At 37.2% G+C, this 25590-nt stretch overlaps 1 protein-coding gene across 1 annotated transcript in view; it reads right to left on the bottom strand.

Moving 5' to 3' along the window:
• LOC101741576 (acyl-CoA:lysophosphatidylglycerol acyltransferase 1) overlaps positions 1–25590 on the bottom strand; it is a 313338-nt gene that overhangs the window by 146242 nt on the left and 141506 nt on the right. Inside the window, exon 4 of the mRNA XM_021348855.3 lies at positions 1821–2035. Within this exon, the coding sequence (XP_021204530.2) occupies positions 1821–2035 (215 nt within the window). The remainder of the gene's footprint in view (positions 1–1820; positions 2036–25590) is intronic.

Below are 25590 nucleotides of genomic sequence, written 5' to 3'. Positions count from 1 at the left end.
AGATAGATATCTGTGTCTGAGTACGTGAACGGTAGTCGGTCATCCGTGACCACGAAAACTTTGAAGTATTCGAAAACTGAGAAACGCTATATTAAGCCGTAAAACTAGTACTTTAATTGTATCTGCAACTCGCGAATATGATATATAATACTGAACAATAACAGTTCTTATATACCCATATACATGTTTATAAATAATTGTAATTACTGGAAACAAATCACGCTAGGCCATTTGGTGCCAAATTAGGATTGGCCCTATATATGCATATATAGATAATAACCACCCAGAAAAAAATGTGTGCGTGTACTAGTGTACACACGTAAGAAGTGAAACTTGTTTATGGCCTTATTTTTCGAAAAATGATCTACATGCAACTTTCTAGAAATTGGTTAAATAAAGTTAAATTAGATAAAGTTTAAACAAAAGGATTTTATTATCATAGACATGAATACAAAAAAGTTAAATTAGATAAAGTTTAAACAAAAGGATTTTATTATCATAGACATGAATACAAAACAGATGGCGCGTAACGGAAAAAAGTGACGCGTAACCGAAAAATGTGACGGTAAATTTTTTTCCAACGCCGATAAGGAAGTTTCACTTCAAAAAGCAAAAACAAATCTGTTTATCACACGGATGTTTCCCGATGTGAGAATCGAACACACGACCTCGGCGTAATAATCAGTAATCACTACTGCACCACCGAGTCAGTCACATCAGTTGGCTTGATTAAAAAATGAATTGTTACGATACGAATTATTGTCGTGCTCTCGGATCTTCCACGACAACAGTAATAATCACTTGGCGCCTCAGCTACACGCTGGTCTCAACAACAGTGTCCTTAGTGCGAGTTTTTTAACGTTCTCGATAGCGTAAAAGTTAACTCAAATATGTATGCAGTTGGAACAGCGCCCCTAGCGGCAAACTTAGGTAAACGTTCTAACTCCATACAAATTTGAGTTTACTCTTACGGTGTCGAGAACGTTCAAAAACTCGCACTAAGCACGTATTACCTTTTTCTTACCTTTTGCCAGTAGTTCATCACGCATTCTGGTGTTAAACGTGGGAAAAGCTTTACAAAAAATTTTTTACAACTTCAAAGTTACTTGTAATCGTTAGATAGCCTATTTTAGATACGCGTGCACGTCATCTCATATAGACACAAGAAGGCGTCACCCGCACACGCTAGTGATTTACACCAAGACCATGTTTTTTGGTGACAGCACTAAAGTAGCTGTTTCCTTTATAATAATAACTATGATCACCAGAAAGAACTAAGTTAACAAATGAACTAATATTAAAATCAAATATATTGAATAAAAGCTCAAATACCGCCTTAAACGTACGAGAATTGTTTATAGATAACATTTTAAACGTAGTGTTTTAATTAACATAAATTTGTCATTATTCCTCAACAATAGAACAACAGAATCGAATTGAGCTTTTGGGCAAAAATCGGTTTCATTTCAATTTATCTAACCTCAGGTATATTTGAAATGAAAACGTTTTTTTTTTTTTAATTATTAAAAGTAGATATTTCAAAATTTGCTGATTCATTCATTATTGATTGTTTTGTCGTGAGCGTACTTAAAAATCAACTATACAAGTATTTTTATTTAAAATAAGAACAACTTATATAATTTTCGGATTTCTGTTAGCCCAAACGTAATTTACAATTGTTTTATTACTTTTAAAATATTTAGGTACGTTTCACAAGTGTTCCAAGGCGAGGAAATCAAAAAGAGCACGAAAAGATTGTTTATTTGGATAAGATTACTTCAGCTCCCGCATACGTGAGCATCAACAGAAAAACTACTTACCGCTTGTATAAAGAAGTCCTCATGCAGAACGCTGACGATCCCGAAGTTCGTAAACTTGAAAACTCTATCCATAATCCACATGAGGTTGGGCAGGACTCCGGGGCGAGGATTCCAAGCGGCCATCAGCATAGGCACGTCCGCCGTGGACTGATGGTTTGCGATGACCAGGGTTCGACGATCGCTGCACGCCGCAGGCTCGTCTCCGGTCTCGACAACTAAAAGACAAATGGGCCTTTAATATAAAACAATCAGAGCTAATCTGGCTAATGAGCTAATATCCTGGATATTTTACACGGGTAGATACCACTGCCCTGCCTATTTCAGCCGTGAAGCAGTAATGCGTTTCGGTTTGAAGGGTGGGACAGCCGTTGTAACTATACTGAGACCTTAGAACGCATATCTCGAGGTGGGTGGCGCATTTACGTTGTAGATGTCTACGGTCTCCAGTAACCACTTAAGACCAGGTGGGCTGTGAGCTCGTCCACCCATCTAAGCCAAAATAATAATAATTTTAAAGTAGACGATAATGTGAGATGAAGGCATCCTGAAAGGACATGGATGGATTGTGTGAATGTAAATGTGTGAAAAAAGTGTGTGCGCACAGAAATGACGTATGATAGGCCTGAATGCGACATAGAACATAATAAGCCAATCCCACATAGTGAGGTAAAGGCAAGAAGAAGAATCAGAGCTAATGAAAACAAGTCATTTTTCTGCTGGACTAGATCTTATTTCTGCTGCACGTTAGTTAATGATACGAATAAAAAAAAAATAAAAAAAAAGGAGAAAAATCTATGCTGAAACATAGACGTTATTGAGTGTGTACTATTTACTATCACTACATAGTATAAAATAAAGTCGCTTTCTCTGTCCCTATGTATGCTTAAATCTTTAAAACTACGCAACGGATTTTGACGCGGTTTTTTTTAATAAATAGAGTGATTGAAGAGGAAGGTTTATATGTATAATAACATACATTAAATAGTGAAGAAATCAATAATAAATTACAGTTTCCGAAGCGAAGCGAGGGCGGGTCGCTAGTTAATTTATAAAATAAGCCGGTAGTTGGCGCAGTATTCAAATTCTGTCGAACAACACTTAAATTTTCCATAACCAACAAAACTGTAAAGTGTTTTAGAAGCCCTAAAAATTTTATTAAGAAAATAATAAAAATGTAATGAAAAAACTAAAATTTAAATTGCCCCGTTGACAAGTGTAAGACTTGTGTGGAAAGCCCATGAAAATGCCAAATACACTTTCCTTACAAAACGTACGCTTACGAGGTAAAGATTGCGCGTTCGCTCTGTTTACGGAACGTGACAAAAAAAGACGTAGACTATCTGAACAAACGTTCGTTTGGTGTTTATGATGCATCATATAGTGTTTGAGTGAACTCAAGTGCTTTCTATCAGATTGTTTGCCAAGACTACTTCGATAGTTTGCGTTATATAGATTGCACTTGAGCACGTATCGGATTTGTTTCTCGTTTGAGTGTTACATGCATTTGAGGGGTTACGGTTGATATTCGGGTTTTAAAATACTCAAAAATACATTTTTGTTTCTGTTTAGATATATTGAAGAAAGTATACATAGTAAAAACGAAATCGAAATAAGTAAGACTAATTTTCGCGCAAAAATCTTTCCTTTTAATTAGTTTAGTTGAAGATTAGAACCTACTTAATATATAATTTGGTTATTGCCAGAGTCTAAAAGCATTAGAATATAAACAGCGCAGTCTACCTTAAACCTTGAAGTTCAAGTCAAAAATTTTATATAGTCAGTAAAAAAGCTATAAGTAAGCTATATCAGTAATTCAAATTCAATTCTAGCATTCTTCTTTTTTCTTTTTTTTTTATTGCTTAGATGGGTGGACGAGCTCACAGCCCTGGCCACCTGGGTTTTAAGTGGTTACTGGAGCCCATAGACATCTACAAAGTAAATGCGCCACTCACCTTGAGATATAAGTTCTAAGGTCTCAGTATACAACGGCTGCCCCGCCCTTCAAACCGAAACACATTGCTGCTTCACGGCAGAAATAGGTAGGGTGGTGGTACCTACCCGCGTGGACTCACAAGAGGTCCTACCACCAGTAAAAAATTCTTATAAATTCCTCTCTCAGTAACACGATGGACTCTGCACAGTGAATACATGCATTGCTAAAAAGTTAGTCTACATTTCTCCATAATGGAAGTCGTTTGTAAGCAAGCGTTAGAAATGTCAGTGATCATTTACCATCGCACGGACCGAAAATATATGTATGGCAGATGCTAGTTTATGAAACGAACAAAGAATTTTAAATCCAAATAAAACTTTCACTCAAAAATAATAGTTAAAAAAAACTAACAAAATACGCTTCTATAGAAAATCCAATTAAAAAATAGATTTTTTTAATAAGTTTGAATTAAAAATAGTGTAAAAAAAGCGTGGGGTGCTTTTCAGGATATTATCAAAATAACCCTTTTACTCATATCTGTTCATAAAATATTTATAATTACTGATACCATGCACCCCACGCTTTTTTTTTACAATAAAATATATTTTTCTTACACTATTTTTAAATCAAATTTATTAAAATTTATTTTAAATTTTTTAGTTGGATTTTCTATAAAAGCGTATTCTGTTAGTTTTTTTAAACTATTATTTATTATTCATTTTTAGTTGAATTTTTTTTTTTATATTTAATTGTCATCGGTCCTTAATAAGTATACCAAATTTTGAGTTAATCCGACGTTTTGAAGGAGGTCAAGATCATGTTCAAAGATTCCGTTACATGCACAAGTCTGAAGCTAATAAAAGCGTATTAAAATCTCTCAGGCATTGTTGAACATTATTCAATGTACCCTAAAAATAACCGGAATCTACACCTAATTTACATTATCCTCTCCCATTATGAGGTCGACGAACTCGCCTCGCGGAATCATTACTCGAAGAACGACTGCAGGTTTTAAATATTTTTCCACAAATTCATTTAATCCTCAGCACAGGAGTCGAAACGTAAATAACGCAGTCTTGTATCTCGTTAAGGGAAAGGAGGAAAAATCTCTTTGAGCGCTTGCAACACTCGCCTGGAACGAAGGGCGGGGCACATCCTTCCGCAGTACGACTTTGGTAATTACTCGTCGCGCTCGCCTCGGGCCGGTCTGCCTCAATGGATTCATATTTATTTTGATACGGCTCTTTTTCGAAAATAAAATATTTTTACCGAATTACTCAGGTATTTCAGAAATTTTATTAACACACTAGCTGACCCGGCAGACTTCGTGGTGCCTTAATCGATAAATAAAAGACCTAAGTTTTTGTATAAAATAAACATAAAACAAACAAAAGGAATCCTTCCGACGGGGAGACATCAAAGGAAAAACAAAATTGTTATTTTTATTTAATTCCGAGCATTTTCATATTTATCTACCTTTTAAACCTTCTCTGGACTTCACAAATAATTCAAGACCAAAATTAGCCAAATCGGTCCAGCCGTTCTCGAGTTTTAGCGAGACTAACGAACAGCAATTCATTTTTATTTAAATAGATAGATTCTATTAGATTTTCATTGACTTGAATTACGAATAAGTTTACTAAGTTACATTTTTATCGTACAATACTTATTATATTTTTTACTGTGGATATCTCTTGAAAATACATGTAAATAATTGTATATATTCAACGTAAAATTGGTATCTGCTATGCTATAAGCACCAATATAAATCGCATTAAATTTATATTCAATGCGAGAACACACCCAGGTGTTACCTATTAGGCCAAGGACACTTCTATTGAAAATATACAAACATGCTTACGTATATAATTACCGAACATTTTCCAGTACAAAATAAATATGCTGGATATAAATTTTCATGTTACTTCGTATTTCACCAAATATACCACATCCATTTGAATTATTCTTAGATTTAAGTAAACAGGGTGTTGCCGGGAATATCACAAGTTAATAAAGGCATCTAATGAAGAGTTTTCTTTCGCCGGCACCCGTTTATGTTTTGCGTTTGTGTTGCCAGCTCCGTTAAAATAAACATCGGTCATTTTTATGCTTAGATTAACTACCAACTCCTAATACTGCTAAGGGTAAAATTTATTCAAGTTTGAAGGTAGAATGATATTTATTTAAAAACTGTGGACGTTTTTGTGGACTACTTTATTTGCTACATCTTTTATTGATCTAATTCAACTGACGAGTTATTCACCTCGACCAGAGTTCACTGACACACGGGGTAAACGGTTTGCAGGTGATAAAGTATAGGGGGAATTCTACCAGTTGTCTTCACTAAACATAAAATTGCTAAAATTTGAGTCGAAGATAACACACCCGGTGCATCAGTATCGCGTCTGTGCCAGTCTTCGCATCTCTTTTTTTATTGCTTACATGGGCGGACAAGCTCACAACCCACCTGGTGTTAAGTGGTTACTGGAGCCCATAGACATCTACGACGTAAATGTGCCACCCACCTTGAGATATAAGTTCTAAGGTCTCAAGTATAGTTACAACGGCTGCCCCACCCTTCAAACCGAAACGCATTACTGCTTCACGTCAGAAATAAGGCAAATCTCGCAGGCAGTTAAAAAAATTTCTAATGAAATACCTACTTAACAAATGTTGTGAATGACCTCCACGTAGTTACTAGTGTTAGGGTGTGCTTAGAGCCCGTGCGAGTGGGTAGGTAGGTACCAATTATTTCTGTTCGGCTCAAAGGAGCATCAATGCAATTGCTATCTTATCTCTCGGGGTGGGTAGCAGAATTGGCATTTAGGTTCACATGATGACCTCTGTGGGCTCCATTAGCTTCTCAACATTACTCTAAATGATCACCTTCTTTATACCTCTACGTGTCATATTGAACGAAACCAAACAAAGTATTTACGAGAAAAACTCGAATTAAAGAGAACGCTGAACGATGTTACGCGACAAAGAATCGAAATAAAAATTTCACACCCTAAATACATTTAAAATGTAAATAACAATTTTTAAAACGAGCCGTCCCCAGAAAACGCCTTTTCATCAAAGCCTCGTCTCACCTACGCAAACATTATTATGAATTCATGAGAACGTTAACAATTTTTGCTTTGATATTTTTTTCCCTGAAATTGATAGAGCCGGGCTTATTTGTTTATGTCTGACGCTCAGTTCGGGCTATTCTATACGAGCGATGTGCAAGCCGTATCAAATGATATTGCTTTTTATATACTACTAGCTGACCCGGCAGACTTCGTAGTGCCTGAATCTATAAATCAAATACCTAAACTTTTGTATAAAATAAACTTAAAACAAACAAAAGGAATCCGTCCGACGGGGGGCACATCAAAGGAAAAACGAAATTTTTATTTTTATTTAATTCCGAGCATTTTCATATTTATCTAACCTTTTAAACCTTCTCTGGACTTCCACAAATAATTCAAGACCAAAATTAGCCAAATCAGTCCAGCCGTTCTCAAGTTTTAGTGAGACTAACGAACAGCAATTCATTTTTATATATATAGATTGATTGAGTTGCCAATAATAAATAAATAAAGTTTTTTTTTAACTCAGTCGGTCAAGTGATACTGGTCTCATGATAAGAGTCGGAGCGTTCCCAAGAGGTTACAGTTATACGACCCTCGTCACCTCCAACTGCTGCTGCTACATTCCTTCACCTACAGAAGCATCACTATTTCCTTCCCAATCTTTTACTGTTCCAAATTTTTCTTAACATTCTAGTGATAAGGCAAATGGCGAAAAGCACGCCTGTATTATAGTCTTAGCAGGGTTGAAGAGCTCACGGCCCACCTGATGTTAATGGAGCCTATGGACATCGACAGCTGTGATGCCACCACCCATCTTGAGCCATGAGTTCCAAGACTCAGTTTTACAGTACAACGGTTGCTCTACCTTTCAAAGCGAAACTTATTACCGTATTAGGACAGAAATAGGCAGGGCGGTGGTACCTATCCGTGCAAGCTTACAAGACGCCCTACCGCCAATAATTACGCAAATTGTAATGTTTATTACACGATACTATCCCTTCTACGTGGAAGTCAATCGTGAATATTTGTTAAGTACGTATTTCATTAGACCGTTTGATACATGCCTGCGAGATTCACACACCGGCATAGTCACGTCACTCGATACGAATGCATCGGAGTCCTTTTAAACCACGATCAAAATCGGCTTATAATTGACCGTATCTATGGAATTCAGTAATCACCTTACTCCGCGTGGACGATACGCTCGTCTATCTATGTAAATTAATAAAAAATCTAGACTTAGACAATTAGTATAGTTTTCTATCATGTATCAAGAGAAATATCGTGGTTTAATAGTACTAGACGATGACCGAACTTCGCTCGGTTTTTTTTTTAATAACGCCATCTTGTTGTGTCCTTAAAGCGGTTAGTTGCCCTCAATTAAGAAAAATCGTGTTATTATTCGCCAATAGATGTCGGGAAGAGTTGATTATTGAAAACACGAATAAAAAAACATTTTCTGAAAATAAATCGTAACTAGATCGATTTATCGCCCCCGAAATCCCCTGTATACTAAATTTTATGAAAATCGTATATATTAATATACAAGAATTGCTCGTTTAAAGGTATAAGATACATTTTCACACTTAATGAAGAACATCATGTATTGTAAGCCCCATGAGGCCCGAATCATAGGAAGAGTAGTGGTTATTCGAAGAATTAATAAAAGAAAAGGGTATAGTTTTATAAAGTTAAATTATTTTCGAACCAGCAATATATTGCGAATGCATCTGGCAGCCGCCCCCAGCGTTTCCTAGAGCCCGTTCAACCTGTACGTCAGTTATTTTTGTTACATCGCGTGCAACGAAAACAGTAGAAAAAAAATATATTTATCGAATGCCATTTTGGCACGAAGTTCCTTATGGGACGATGCGGAGGGGTACCCTAATCGGGAAAAAACGTCCGTAACGTAAGATCTTTATTAGTGATGCACACAGTGTACGACTTAACTTTGTAATAACGTACAAATTAGTAATGCACACAGTGTACAACTTAACTTTGTAATAACGTACAAAAAATAACATATTCTTTTATCATTCATTGACCACGATCTCCCAATTCCTATAAAAAACATTTAATTAGCATTATACAAACCACAACCACAACTCTAGCTCTGAAATGACAAAGAGAACGCAACAAGCAAATGGCGAATACAAAGTTCTCGTGACAATCACTATTGCCTTTGAACATTCAATTATAATAATTAGTTCGGTATTTCTCGGGCCGCTAAGATAAATATTCAAATATTAAATTGTTCCACAGATTTATGACGGATTTCTTGGTTCTTCAGAATCAATCTTGGTTTCCGAGTCCTGTCTTATTATATATTTCAATTCCTGTGAAATGAAATTGAGACTTTGTCACATCTCAAGATGTCGGAGTCTACATTGTGAAATCTATTAGCTCCGGTAACCACTTAAAATCAGAGAACCTCGCCTACAAAACTACAGGAATAAAGAATTTCAATACATTCCCTAAGGATTATTGATTTCTTAAAAGTTTTAATTGAATTTTTAGAGGTTGGGGGTTGTATGTTGATAACAGAAGACGTAATACCGCGGTTTTTTATACCAGTCGCGGAAATCTCATCATACACCAAGAACTAATTTTTTTAAAATGCATTTATGGGTGGACGGGCCCACCTGATATTGAATGGTTACCGGAGCCTATAGACATCTACAACGTTAATGCCGCCACCTACCTTGAGATATGAGTTCTAGAACAGTTACAACGGCTGCCCCACCCTTCAAACCGAAACGCATTGCTGCTTCACGGCAAAAATAGGCAGGGTGGTGGTACCCACCCGTGCGGACTCACAAGACGCCCTACCACCAGTTGTTATTCAATAGTATCAGACAGTGCCAGGGTAAAAAGTTCAAAACCACTTCAGCATGTAATCCCATTAACCAAGATTACAGCAACAGAATTTAAGATACGTTCGCAGTTAATTATTTAGTAAAACAAAATGTTAATTAAAACAAATTCAATTTATTCCCTTGTTCAACGATTCCTGGAATAGCGTAATTGAGACAATTAGTTCAACTGATCGAAGAGATACAGTATCAAAGGCAAAGGTTGCTATGCGCTGTTGATACCATTAGGGGTATTGGATTTCTGATCATCATACATTGTTCAGAATAATAATAGTTTAAAAAAACTAACATAATACGCTTTTATAGAAAATCCAACTTAAAAAATAGAAAATAAATTTGAATCAAAAATAGTGTAAGAAAAATGATTTTATTGTAAAAAGGCCTGGGGTGCTTTTCAGGATATTTTCAAATGACCCTTCTAGTAATATCTGTTCATAAAATATTGATAACTACTGATACCATGTACCCCATGCTTTTTTTACAATAAAATCATTTTTGCGTATTTTGTTAGTTTTTTTAAACTATTATTTATTTTTCATTTTTTAGTAGAATTTAAATTTTTTCAAATTTTTTTTAAATATTCAATTGTCATCGTTCCTTATAATTATACCAAATTTCGAGTTAATCCGACGTTTTGAAGGGGGTCAAAATCATGTTCAAAGATTCCGTTACATTCTAACATACATACGTCTGAAGCTAATAAAAGCGTATTAAAAAGGGCTTTTCATTCAAAAATCACGTATTAACGTGTGTTATATTATAGTATTTTTTTGATTTTCTAAAGAACCAAACATATTTACGATAAACGATTGTTCATGACGTGAAAAAACACGAGATTATACAAAAGTGCTTCCGACAGATGAAAATCTGAAGATGTGAACGTCGGGGTGTAGTGTTGACCACGGAACATCTGTTTGCGGAGCCTTGCGGATTCTGTTTCGGGTGGAGTTCGGACTTCGGGTGAGCGTACAAGGGAGTCGTTCAGTGGATGGGCTTTCAACATCTTCGCCCACCAGACTGACAAATCTCGCGCATCCCTTAGCAACGGGATCCTCGTAGGAAATTCGGCCCGAAAAAAATAAGTACGTGGTTAATCTCGAAACGCCAACACTTTAATTAAGAGGCACTTGGAGACCGTGTTGTAAGTACATAGCTACATGCGACGGTGACACATGATTCGCCAGACTGTAAGCTCGTCTGCCCTGAAAGGTTAAGACAACTATTACTGTAATAATAATAATTTTTTTACTGCTTTGTTGGGTAGACGAGCTCACGGCTCACCCGATGTTAAGTGGTCACCGGAGCCCATAGACTTCTACAACGTAAATGCCGCCACTTACTTTGAAATATGAGTTTTAAGGTCTCCGTTTTTATAGTACAATTGAATCTTCATTGCGGCGGGGTCCACAATATGTTATTATTTATGTTATAATAAAACATCCACAATTTGTCATCAGTCAGCCGCTATCTTGAACTACCGTTTCTTAAAAATTAATATAAATTATCGCTTTTAGTAGTTTCGTTCTATGCGTCTTCAATAGGATAAAGCGGAATCTGAGACATCTATTTTTGTCTCATCTCGTTTGAAACTGAGTTAAATTTAAACAGGGATGGATAGCGGTAATTAAAGCAAGTCAAAGCGTTTGCTTAAGTAATTGGAGGTAGCAGTGTACTGGATTTGAGGGTAGTTCGGATGCTTTCGTCGCACAGTGCCTCACGAAACAGAAAGACAACTTCGATCGTGAATTTTATCGGCTCATTTTTATTTTGAATGTTGATCTCGACGTTTATTTATTTTATTATTTTTCTAAATATATTTTATTCTATTACTAGCGACCCGCCCTCGATTCGCTTCGAAAACTGTAATTTTACTATTTAATGGATGTTATTATACATATAAACCGTCCTCTTCAATCACTCTATCTATTAAAAAAAAACCGCATCGAAATCCGTTGCATACTTTTAAAGATTTAAGCATACATAGGGATATAGGGACAGAGAAAGCGACTCTGTTTTATACTATGTGTAGTGATACTCGTACATACGTTTGATTGCACTAGGCGATATTGTACGGACTTTAACTGTTACAAGCTGCGTGTTTGATGTTGCTCTGATTGTAGAAATGTATCGATAGTATTTCTGTCTGCTCCTTACATTTTTTTGGGTTAGGGTTATGGGTACATTATATTTTAATACACAAAGCAATTTCGTGAATTTCATTAAGTTAGTCTTTGTCTATCTTTAAGTTTACGAGTAAGTAGTAAATAAATTAAATTAGTAAGTAAGTATTAGTTAAAATAAAACAGTTTATATCAAAAAATATTAATAGTTTACTGGTGGTAGGACGTCTTGTGAGTCTGCACGGGTAGGTACCACCACCCTGCCTATTTCTGCCGTGAAGCAGTAATGCTTTTCAGTTTGAAGGGTGGGGTTGTACTGTAAAAACGAAGATCTCAGAACTCATATCTCAAGGTAGGTGGCTGCATTAACGTTGTAGACGACAAACCATGTAACAACAGATTAACAGTCTGCCTTCGTTCAAGAAAACGAGCATTATTCCACTAGTCCAAAAAAAAATATTAACTTACTGTTTTATTTACTCTGTGTTTCGTTTGCGGCATTATTCCCTTGTAATTTAGTAGGAGTTTAATTAAAAATTCATTTTCTTAACTTACCACTTTAAGTTCGGAAATACGCAGACGTTCGTAATTTAAGAATTCACAATATTAAATTTACAATTTTAATGAGTACTTCGGTTTTTGCGAGTCGTAGGCCTTAAGGCTAGACCCTAGTCGTCCACCAAAGTGACAAAATGTCAACGAGCGGCGTCCGCCATTACACCATTCCTCCTTCAAATCCACACGCCAAGAGCAACGCATCAACTTTTTTCCCACCTAAGCTATGTCAGCGTAACCAGGCGAGTAGGTGAGCTCACGGGGCTCACACCAGGAGTGTTGCTAACACTGGCCCTAGCAAGAGCAGTGCTTCGCAGAATCTGCCATTGGATCGGAAACGCGACCCACTGCGAAGTTCCGGCTCAATTTTATAGTTCTCTTATATGAAGTCGCTAAATTGTAATATAAGGGTTCAACAAATATCTTAAGCACAGTCCACGCTCAATTACTTTTTTTTCCTACCTAAGCTGATGGTCTTGAGCGACCATTTCAGCGTAAACTTAACAAGTAAGTAAGCTCACGGGGCTCAAACCTGACAACATTGCTAACACTAGCCCTAGCAAGAGTAGTGCTTCGCAGAATCTACCACCGGATCGGAAACGCGACCCACTGACTAGAAGATCCGGCGAGAAACTCAGTGGGTTAAGCTCAATTACCACAACGCAACAGTGACCACAAAAACAGTGCAGTACAGGAAACTTCAGAAATAATGTAATGACATTAAAACGCGTGGTTAAACCGTAAAAATTGTTTAAAGACGCAGGAATATTAATCATGGAATTTAATGCTGATGGTAGCATACGTTGAAAATACGCGCAGCACGTAGGTACTATTACCTACTAACCTTTTTATAAGAAGGAAATTTAAGTTTTTTTTTTAATGCTTTGGTGTACGTTCCGGAGTTATGTGCACACATACAATACACAGATATTTTTTTATATATACAGTTAGTTAGTTAGTATACGTTGTCAATCAATCGATATCAACTTTTTTCGGTTACAAATTAAGCTGTCCGCTCAGAAAAAAATTGTTTCTTTTTGAACACGCCCCTTAACAGCGTCACATACGGCGAAGACACTATAATATGAATATATATTATCTTAACCATGGGTGATAGTTCATACAAAATGTATAGCGAGCGATATTGTATGTTGCGAAGTGCTGCACTACTTCTCTCGGGTTGAGCCCGTGAGCTCACCTACCAGTCCTTGAGTGGTCCGAACAGCCTCTTGGACCACCAACGATTAGGAAGGAAAAATACTATCATCTACTTATATCGACTACGAAGCAGTAATACGTTCCAGATTGAAGCATGGGACGGCTTTTTTTTATTTTTTTATTGCCTAGATGTGTGAACGAGCTCACAGCCCACCTAGTGTTAAGTGGTTACTGGAGCCCATATACATCTACAACGTAGATGCGCCACCCACCTTGAGATATAAGTTCTAAAATCTCAGTATAGTTACAGTCTCGACATGGGAAGCGGGGTTTACGTCATAATATCGATTGGCTTCGTTAACTCATCTAGAGTCTAGAGCAAAAAGAAACAAACAAGTACTTTAGGTTGCTAAAATATGGATGTATTCAACGAAGCTACTTAAAATGGCAGGGTGAATGAATCACGAATTCTTTTGTTATATTACTCATACTTATTTTACAATTACTTAGAAGTTACGTGATGAAATTATCAGATTTCTCTTTGGAATTTAGTACATCAATTAACAGGTTGACTGCCGTGTAGGTCACTGGTGTCCTACGCAGTCTACTGAAGTAATTATATCGATTTCTCTTACTAAGCCCCTAGGTTGTCTAACTTTGCCTTATTTTGTTCATAATGAATGTTTTAATCTTTTATGTACCTTTACACTCAATTTCTTCGTATTTCCCGAATATACTAGACTAGCGGCCTGTTCCGGCTCCGCTCGGGACTTTAACAAAAATTTCAACGATATTTGACGTTGTTTTTTTTTTTTTAATAAAAGAACGCTTATTGCGGCGTAACTATAATAGTTAGACATATGCTGTTGCGACACTTTTTGTAAATAATAATGTGTTATACAAAGTCGTAGTACATTATTTCATTCTATCATCAATAGTTTTCGCAGGGCACGCGATGTAAAGAATATTTTAGGTAATTTTTTTACACCTTGGGTCACATTATTGGAGTTTTAGTAAGGATCCCTATTTTTTTTTCAAAAAAGATTATAGCCTATGTCGTTTGGGAATAGTGTAGCTTCCAAACAATGAAAGAATTTTTCAAATCGGTTCAGTAGTTTCGAAGCCTATTCAATACAAACAAACAAATCTTTCCTCTTTATAATATTAGTATAGAAGTATAGATATTCTGGCGCCTTAGTTAGTAGAAGTTTGAAGAAAGAAATCGACATAATTACTTCATCGTGTTGAATTTTATAATTGCGTGTTAATTAGTATTGTTTAAAGGGCACGCGAGTTCATTGTTGTAGTAGTGATAGGCAGTGGCTGAGTCGCATAAATACTAAATATTGCATATCGCCAACCGTCTCAAAACATGAGGCAGCAGTCTCCATTTTATTGAAATAGCGGCTGGAACGCCCTTCAGACCGTGCCGCATGATTGCTTCACCGAACCCTCAATCTGGTTTCTTTGAAGAAACGTAAGTTTGAAACTCTAACTTACCGACGGGTCGCTCATTCGAATTCGACTTGAACGATCAAATGAATTAGTAAAGTATGTATTTAATGTAGAAACGGTAATACAAACAAGCAATAGACTGTATGTAGGAAATAATTAAATGATAATACAAAAACTTTTATTGCATCGTCTCAAGCTTTTTCGTCTGTGTTTTTTTTTTTTTTTTTTTTTATTGCTTAGGTGGTTGGACGAGCTCACAGCCCACCTGGTGTTAAGTGGTTACTGGAGCCCATAGACATTTACAACGTAAATGCGCCACCCACCTTGAGATATAAGTTGTAAGGTCCCAGTATAGTCACAACGGCTGCCCCACCCTTCAAACCGAAACGCATTACTGCTTCACGGCAGAAACAGGCAGGGCGGTGGTACCTACCCGCGCGGACTCACAACAGGTCCTACCACCAGTAAAATTTGTAGCCTTATTCGAAATTAGTCGTTACGATTCTAAAGGGAATTGTCAAGAAAAAAGTCGATACGTTAATGAATGACGTTTTTGCGATGAATAGTTTTATTACAAATAACGATTGGTTCATGCTAGAGCCAGTGTTAGCAAATTCTCTCAGATTGAGCCCGTGAGCTCACATACTGATCCGTTAGTAGCTGGAATAGCTCCTTAGGCTTATTAATGAACGTATAAGAAAAAAAGGATTAATGATGAATTATTCTCATTTACAAATTGAATTTAACAAAATATGAGCGGGTTACAATAGAAAATTAGAAGGGAAGGGAAGAAAAAAAGGAAAGCTGATTAGGTGAACACTTCTTTGATTCATTCGATTTGAATTTTTATTACATTTATTTTGATAGAATTAATAATTTTAATATCACATTAGAGACAGCTCTATTGAATTATTGAATTTAAAAATTAGTCCTTGTTCCCAAACTTAGTTTCTCTTAAACGAGATTTGCAAAGGAGAACATTGTTCTGTCCGATCCTTATTTTATGTTGCATGTCGCGTGACGGTCGGCCGCGGAGTAGGGGTAAAGTGAAAGGCGCTCGTCAGAGCAACCAAGGTCAATATGGCGGCGCCTATAGTTCGCAGCAGCAGACCGTGTAGTGTATAGACTATTACTCATTTGTGCCAGTGCTCCACGCTATTTTGTTTGTTTTTGTCAGTGTTTAATGTCTATAATGTGATAAAAAGTTTCACTTTTACCGTGGTTTCGTAAAACCACACAATCCTTTTTTTTATTGCCTTTGTATGCCGACGAGCGTACGGACCTCCTGATGGTGAATGGTTACCGTCGCTCATGGACGTCGGCAATTCCAGGGGCAGAGTCAAACCGCTGCCTACCGTTAAACACTCCCCACACGTCTCGTTTGAAGAAGGACATGTCGTAGCGCTCGGAAAACACTATAGAGAGGAAGTCATTCCAAAGCCGGATGGTACGTGGCAAAAATGATCTCTGGAAAGGTACCGTAGACGAAAACACTGGGTCCAGGCAGTATGCATAAACTTTACTCCGATGGCGGGCTGTCCGATGGTAAAAGCGATATAGTGAGATCATCTCAAACAATTCCTTAGAGATTTATTAAAGAACATCTGTGCAATAAAGCTTACTATAAAGTCAATGATTATCTAGAAGATTGCACAAAGTGGGAATGAGTTGCTCGCTCCGGGCATTTCAATATTGCAATAATTGTTACGTTATAATACTCATTGTAAAAAAATCATATTTAAAAAAATAATAATCTAATATTAAAAAATAAATAAATAATAATTTCATATTAAAAAAAAAAAGACATGCCCGCTGAGTTTCTTGCCAATTCTTCTCAGGACGGAGGCTAGTTCTTGTGAATTGGCGGTAGTTCTTTTGACGTTCAACAAGTATGTACTTTCATTTGTGTTGAATAAAAAAATTTTGATTTGATTTGATTTGATTTGAGAGTGCTCTCCATGGAACATGGATACAAAATCTATCTACAATATATTAAAAAGACAAATCCACATATGTAAAAGCGACAGTCGTGTCTAGTAAACGTGATGTTTAAGCAGTACTACTCTAATTACTTACATTGCTCTGTGCGAGGTAAGAATTTACAACCAAAGAACGTACCCAAAGATTTCGGAAAACGAATGCGAAACTGCCCATCTCATAGCTATTTAACTAATTCCACATATATGGGCTTTGTGCATCATCGAGAATAACAGTGACTCTACACATACGAACAACCTACATTTAAAATTCATAACATTTTTACATATCCTGAATCTACTATATCTACTGGCGGTAGGACCTCTTGTGAGTCCGCGCGGGTGGGTACCACCACCCTGCCTATTTCTGCCGTGAAGCAGTAATGCGTTTCGGTTTGAAGGGTAGGGCAGCCGTTGTAACTATACTGAGACCTTAGAACTTATATCTCAAGGTGGGTGGCGGCATTTACGTTGTAGATGTCTATGGGCTCCGCTAACTACTTAACACTAGGTGGGCTGTGAGCTCGTCCACCCATCTAAGCAATAAAAAAAAACCTAAAATCTGAGATAATACAGAAATATTAATTTTGTTTTGAATTAAATTAGCATCCGATACGAATGAATCAACGTTATGAATGTTTAATTAAGCGAGATTCGCTGAATTTGTGCAACTGTAACAATGCGAACTAAATATCTAATCTGCATTGACGAATCTGTGAGTGGAGCGGCGAACAACGTGCGATCTTTAGTACAAGTCATCGGAGGAACAGTTTTTATTTTATTTATTTTGTTTATGTTCATCAAAATTAAACTCGACAAAAAATTACGATATGTTAAAACATTTTTATTAAACTAGCGACCCGCCCTCGCTTGACTTCGGGGACTGAAATATATTTTTCATTTTATTAATATTTTTTTATACAAATCTGTTATTTGCAGCACGCATTTCGTAAATTTTATGTCAAACGCCATAAGGTAATATTAAAAAATGTTATATGGTGGTTAAGTTTTCTTAAAGTTTCTAATTCTCCGCGCAATTTTCTTAATTTTTTTTTTCATAATACCCTTCTCCTAACAATAAAAAACACGACAAAAAAAGGAATTATCCTATTTGGTGCCGGCGTTCTGGATGTGCGCACATACAATACACAGATATTTTTTTATATATACAGTTAGTTAGTTAGTTAGTTAGTATAAGTTGTCAATCAATCGATGTCAACTTTTTTCGGTTACAAATTAAGCTGTCCGCTCAGGAAAAAAATGTTTCTCTTTGAATCCGCCCCTTAACAGCGTCACACACTGCGAAAACACTATAATATGAATATATATTATCTTAACCATGGGTGATAGATAGTTCATACAAAATGTATAGCGAGCGATATTGTATGTTGCGAAGTGCTGCACTACTTCTCTCGGGTTGAGCCCGTGAGCTCACCTACCAGACATTGAGTGGTCCGAACAGCCTCTTGGACCACCAACGATTAGGAAGGAAAAATACTATCATCTACTTATATCGACTACGAAGCAGTAATACGTTCCAGATTGAAGCATGGGACGGCTGTTATACAATGCAATTCAAACTTCGTCATCAGTCCAAAGTGATTAGCGACATTTCGGTTATAACCGAAGGATCACCAACTTGAACAATCATATACGTAATAACATAAAACAATAACCACTCATTTATTTTATAATTATAAAAAAATATTAGTTATAAAACGCTTTCGCTTGAAACTTGGACGGCACCGTCTCGTATAGATAGTGAGTGTGTCATTAGCAATTCGTTTCGTCGCCAATACAATAAATAATTCATGTGCAGAGCGCGTTTACCATTCGCATGAAGCAGATGGTACGCGAACAAATTCAAACTAGAATTTTATATCAAATCATTCGTCAGTTACGCCAGTGAATGAATGGTTTAGTGTATCAATTACCGTGGTTCGAATCTAGAACAAGTCCTAATGCTAGATAGTTATTGTATTTAATTCCCCAACGACTTCCACACGCAGTCGTAATTATGTGTTCTTTATGCGTAAGGTTTGGCTTGGTAGCTCGGTCCACTATTGAAAAATTACATAGCATATAGTTTGCTCATTAGTGCTCATAGTCGGCAGCATGCTTATTTGTATATTACATGTAGGCGAATCCCATCCTTGGCGGTCTACACGACTTTACATTTTTTTAATTGTGTAAGCAGCATCATGATTAGTTGGAAAACGACGTAGCAGTTACTATTGTTCAGATGCGAATGATTTTTAAACTGAGAATGAGAGGGAAGTGGGAATATCTCTCTTTCTCTTTCTCTCACACTCCAACTTAATGGCGGTGATATCACAAACTACGAGATTTAATAAGTTTTTAAATATAATTAAAATTGTTGGTAATGAAAATTAAATATGACAGCGTCAGGGATTATTCCTCAGCGGTCGTTCTCTACGACAATGCCGTACGTTTGATCATATGACGTCAACAATATATAAATGCCACCACCCACCTTGAGATATGAGTTCTAAGGTCTTAGTATAGTTACAACGACTGTCCCACCCTTCAAACCAAAACGCAAAACTGCTTCACGGCAGAAATAGGCAGGGTGGTGGTACCTACCCGTGCGGACTCACAAGAGGTCCTACCACCAGTAAAAACTTAAAAAAAGAAAAAGATCAACATTTCCATCACTAAAATAAACACTTCGCGAACTTAAAAACAAATACTCTAACAACACTGAACACATGAAATATACGAAAACAACCTGAAAAATCAACAACATTGGCTACGTTTCTCGTATATTTTTTTTCGGAAAACAACACACACATACAGCAGACAACACAAAATTATACACAAACACATCAACCCACGTAGCTGGCAGAAAAAACACGATTCAATTTTATTAAACAGTCTATCTAACCTACTACCTACATTATTATGTAAAAGTTTTGGGGAGTTTGTTTTTGTTTTCCACTTTTGCTATGGCGTTGTCAACTGTATGTATATGGGTCGCTGAGCGTTAGTGATGATACTACAATGAATGAACCCACCTGTGAAATCGCAATCATAGTGGTATTTGTATAACAGTCAACCGAACTAGGAAAAAGCAGTTCAGTATCTTATTCTGCTCTGTTTGCTATCGGCTTATCCCAATGTTTAGAACCTAGCTTTTAAAGAGCTTCTTTGGATTGAAAATTTGGAAATGGATTTTTTTTTCACACAAGAAATTGAATGAGGAGATAAGAATTTTAGGCAGCTACTGATTGTGCCCTGTTATGGCTAACAAAACCTCCGTGCGGCGGTAACAATTCATCATCAGGTGGACTGTAAGTACAAATCTCTACCTACAAATTCAATATTAAAAAAATATTGAGGTTTTAGTGTTTGTAAGCAAAATCCGACTACCGGGCGAATACTACTTACAAGCATTAGACCCAACCACTGTTAGTGCGATGAATTCTACGTGTTCGGTTTAATAGCACGATCAATGATTCAACATATGGCATTCGTAGACCTTAATTACATCAAGCTTTTTTTTCATTGCTTAGATGGGTGGATGAGCTCACAGCCCACCGGCTGTTAAGTGGTTACTGGAGCCCTACACAACGTAAGGGTACCTACCCATGCAGACTCAAGAGGTCCTACCACCAGTAAAAAATATTAAAATTATTGTCTACCTAAGGATCCGAACTACGACATAGTCGCAAAACTAGTTACTGATATACATTGATATAACTTTTAGATAAAAGGACACATAACGCTTTGAGTATACTCGAAAATATTTAGCCTTTCTCAACACCACAACCACTTTTACCAAACACTGAAACAAACTCGGAAACCGAAACTTTCATTGTCATTCTAACGAGAAAACTCTGACGCCATTTTTTTTTCGCAAACTTTAAAGAGCCCAAAACACAGAAACGCACATAAAGGAAACCGCCATTCGCCGGGCCCGATACAAAAGCAGCCGACAAAACACACGTCGGGGAGGCATTTTCGTGACCTCTGCGGTTGACCTCGCCTTACAAACTGTCACCTTGGGATCGTACAGTGGATGTAGCGCTATAAGGAAAATTAACTGTTACTTCCTTCGGCCAACTAAAATAGGCAACTTGTATTTGGTAATGTACGGGATTAGCTTTGTTCCAGTCGGGATTTCGTACTTTGATATTACGAAATTGGTTTCCCAACAAAGGATGCCGTTGGAGAATAAAAGCCGCCGACGCGGCATTGGACTAGTATACACTATAACCATTCCCGAAGTCCAAAAACAATGAAGCACATCAGATAATGTACCTTAAGCTTGCGTAGAGAAAGACCATTTCACATTCTCAATATAAGTGTTTTAGTGTTGCCATACTTCGTTGGAAGGGTATAGATTAGTTCTTATTTTCTCGAAATTTCTATAGCTGTATACAGTTAAGTAAGCTATATACAACTAAATTAGATCAGGTTTAATCACCAGACCATTGATAGTCCAATTTAATTATTATTTTATACAGAAATAATGGTATTTATAAGTGGCTGCGCCCTACATTTCATTGACCGATTACTATTGACTTCTAATCTGACAAGGAAGCAAATCAAATGCTCCCCCTAAAACTAGTGAATTAGGTTGAACGAAACGCCGATAAAAATATTTAAATAACCCAAAACTATAACTGAAATGCGTTTGTACATAGAATTTATTTAAAAAAATAGTACGATATGACATTTAACACCTTTTTTTCTGTCCCTCTTTCGTCTATGTTCATTCGAGCATCATGCAAATATTACTAGCGAAAATTCGATTTTAATGCATTGAACATGCAATGACAATGTGACCCATAGACACAGCCCACTGAGTTTCTCGCCGGATCTTCTCAGTGGGTCGCGATTCCGATTCGGTGGTAGACTCTGCGAAGCACTGCTCTTGCTAGGGCTAGTGTTAGCAAATTCTCTCAGGTTGAGCCCGTGAGCTCACCTACCCGTCTGGGCGTAGCTGGAATAGCCTCTTAGGCTACTGGCGAATAGATAGGGAAAAAAGATGATTCATGATGAATTTTTTATGAGTAAAAATTTTTCGTGGTTTTTGATGTAACATTTGTTCGCATCTATTAACTATGGCCAAAGGCAAAGTCATGATCGGTATAGATAGACTGGGCCCAGCTAGTAGAATGTTAGATAGGAGATGATGACGTCATCCTAAACCACACCAGTCTTGGATTTAAAACTGGCTGAGTTAATTCTCGGCAACATTAAGTTCTGTTCTGACGTAGAATCCTTCAAGGTTAGCCGTCTTATAATCAATAATAACGTGATAATGGTTCTGCAGTATACAGCTATGGAATCTCTTTTGATTTTAAGTGATCTTCAGAATTATATTAAAAACAACAGAAACATTTGAATCAAAATGCAAAGTCGCTTAGATTGGCTTTTTAAAGAGGATCTTACACAATATCAGTCTTCACCGCTATTCTCATGCAACAATCATACTCTTTTTTATTCTTTTTTTTTATTGCTTAGTTGGGTGGACGAGCTCACAGCCCACCTGGTGTTAAGTGGTTACTTGAGCCCATAGACATCTACAACGTAAATGCGCCACCCACCCTGAGATATAAGTTCTAAGGTCTCACGTATAGTTACAACGGCTGCCCCACCCTTCAAACCGAAACGCATTACTGCTTCACGGCAGAAATAGGCAGGGTGGTGGTACCCACCAGCGCGGACTCACAAGAGGTCCTACCACCAGTGATTTTCCCAATTCCCTTTTTCCCACCAATTCCCTTTACTCCTCTTAGTAATTCCTAAAATGAGTACGGATTTACGCTGCTTCTGGAACAAAGCAGTCTAAATTTTCGTTATGCATGTGCCCACATATTCCTAATTCCAATGTAGCTGAGATCTGATATCTAAAAGGCTCGTCACACTCTTTTGTGGACAAAAGACCAACCTTTCTTATAACAGTTATTGCGGCTTGTAGACACTACACAGTGAATATCTATAAAAATATGAGCTTGGAATATAACTGAATATGAACGATTAGCACTAGTCAATAAATATGCACGCTTCATTGAATCACCTCAAACCAAAATGGATATAAAATAGCACACATATTTATACTGGTGGTAGGACCTCTTGTGAGTCCACACGGGTAGGTACCACCACCCCGCCTATTTCTGCCGTGAAGCACTAATGCGGTTCGGTTTGAAGGGCGGGGCAGCCGTTGTACTGTTAAAAGTCAGACCTTACAACTCATGTCTCAAGGTGGGTAGCAGCATTTACGTTGTAGATGTCTATGGGCTCCAGTAACCACTTAACACTAGGTGGGCCGTGAGCTCGTCCATCCATCTAAGCAATAAAAAAAACAAAATTATGCAATAAATCAAATTACGCCTTAGACCAGCAGAATCGGCATTGAGACGATTAAGAAACGCGAGGGTTTTTTTTCTACAATACAATTGGACGAATAAAAGAATACATCAATTCCAACCACCAAGGCTTCCTCAAACACTAAGCATAGATATTTACATCAAATAAACAAACGTCTAATCGATTCATAATAATAGTCAATTTCCTTACACGAGGGTTGAAACGTTAGGGGTTGATAAATGATACAGAACCGGCATCACGTTGCTCGACACTTGCTATGATTGGAATGGACTATTAATAACTTTGGAGGGTAGTCAGAGAAATGAATTGTAAGACGGTCGAATGTCCGTTCTTTAATGCCAACAAAATTATACGACCTTCGTTGGTAATTGGCTGTAAATTTTCGTGGATATCACCAAGAACGGAGGCAAAGGCAGAATACTCAACTATTTAAAGAACCTTGCCAATCTATCAAGATGGCGGAGTTGCATAAGTTACGTAAGAGACTCGTATAAAGCGTTATAAACATACTTATTACAATTTTTTTTCGAAATATCGGGAACCCGGGTATAGTCATGCAAATCGTTTTATAATGATTAACATTGAAGGTAAGAAGAAAAACGAACCTAAAACTATCTTTCAAATGAAGTAAATCTCTCCAACACGTCGAGTCCTGTGTACCGAATCGATACCGACCCTCCTTGTGTAAGCTTGCGTTCGTTATATTTCCTCGCCTTCTACTTCTTTGAGCGTTATCATTTATGGACCAATGAAATATGCCCAAATTTTTACTGGTGGTAGGACCTCTTGTGAGTCCGCACGGGTAGGCCTGCCTATTTCTGCCGTGAAGCAGTAATGCGTTTCGGTTTGAAGGGTTGGGCAGCCATTGTAACTATACTGAGATCTTAGAACTTATATCTCAAGGTGGGCTGTGAGCTCGTCCACCCATCCAAGCAATAAAAAAAATGAAGGGTAGTTTAAAAACAAAACCTTCGCAACAGAAAACATATCTTTTGTTTCACCATGAACGTTAAATATACGTGCAGTCCATTGCTATTTGGATCGAAATCTATTTTACCACGCGGTACCAAGATACGAGAAAATATGCATGTTTGGAATTATGTGGGAGATAGTTTTTTTTTTCATTGGCCATATGAGCTCTCTCTCTTGACTCGCTTGAAACATGTTAACAGAATCTAAAGTCTGAACCTGGTGAAATACGATTCAAAATCGCTAAGCCATTGATACAAAAGCCGTTTATGCAGAAATAAGGAAATTAATTCAAATAGGAAAACAGTTGAAAATACGAATGTTCTAGATCTTTGAAGTAATACGAGGAGCCGTACACACCCCTTTATTGACATAGACTCTGACCCCTTTAAACGTGGACCCATTGGTTTCGATGTCAATATAACAGTAAAAACAACTGAAACCTAACCTAATTCCCTGAATCTTAAAGCACATTAACCCTTTATTAGGTCGTTACAGTTTTAAGCAAGCCTCCTACACAATGCGTTTACAAACACTATATAGTAGTACAGTTCACATCCTTATAAACGCTTGTCTGTAGGTGGTCACGTCGGACGTAATGAACGGTATCCTGTTTAACAATTGGCTAATTGCGCTGCCCAAGCTTTGATGGGAATCCGACCTATTGCTCTAAATTCACGGAATCGAGAGTTTTCGCCACAATTCTCGGAACAGTGATATTACGTTCATATTTTCAGTAGGTAATCTAAAATGGAAGCCGCTAAGGTCTTCGACCCGACGCATCATTTACAAATATATTTTTTGGACCTATACTGATATATATATATATATGAAGGCTGAAATAGCCTTGAGAGGCTATTTCAGCTTCTCCTTAACGTGTAAGTGAGCTAACGGGGCTCAAACCGGGAATGTTGCTTGCACTGGTCCTAGCAAGAGCAGTGCTTCGCAGAATCTACCACCGGATCGGAAACGCGACCCACTGAGAAGATCCGGCGAGAAACTCAGTGGGCTGTGTCTATGGGTTAATTTACTCGTCGAGCCCTTCGTCGCAAGCGACGGGTTCGGCAAGGACGGTGACCGGGTATGCATTAGTTATGTTACATAGCACGCAATGTAAATAGTACTATAAAATGTTTTTCGGATACTTTTTTTTTTAATCGCGTAGTTAAGTGAAAGAGCTCGCACTCATTTAACGAATGTGCCTGACTTCAAAGTGTCAATTTTACTGTGATGGCGGCTTTGTGATTAAATTTCCAACAGAAAAATTTGGAAAACAATCACTTTTGGCTGCGCTGCA

This window comes from Bombyx mori, chromosome 18, assembly GCF_030269925.1.
Source record: "Bombyx mori chromosome 18, ASM3026992v2".
Classification (NCBI taxonomy): domain Eukaryota; kingdom Metazoa; phylum Arthropoda; class Insecta; order Lepidoptera; family Bombycidae; genus Bombyx; species Bombyx mori.
Note: the sequence above shows the minus strand (reverse complement) of the source record. Positions and strands in the feature narration are given on the sequence as shown.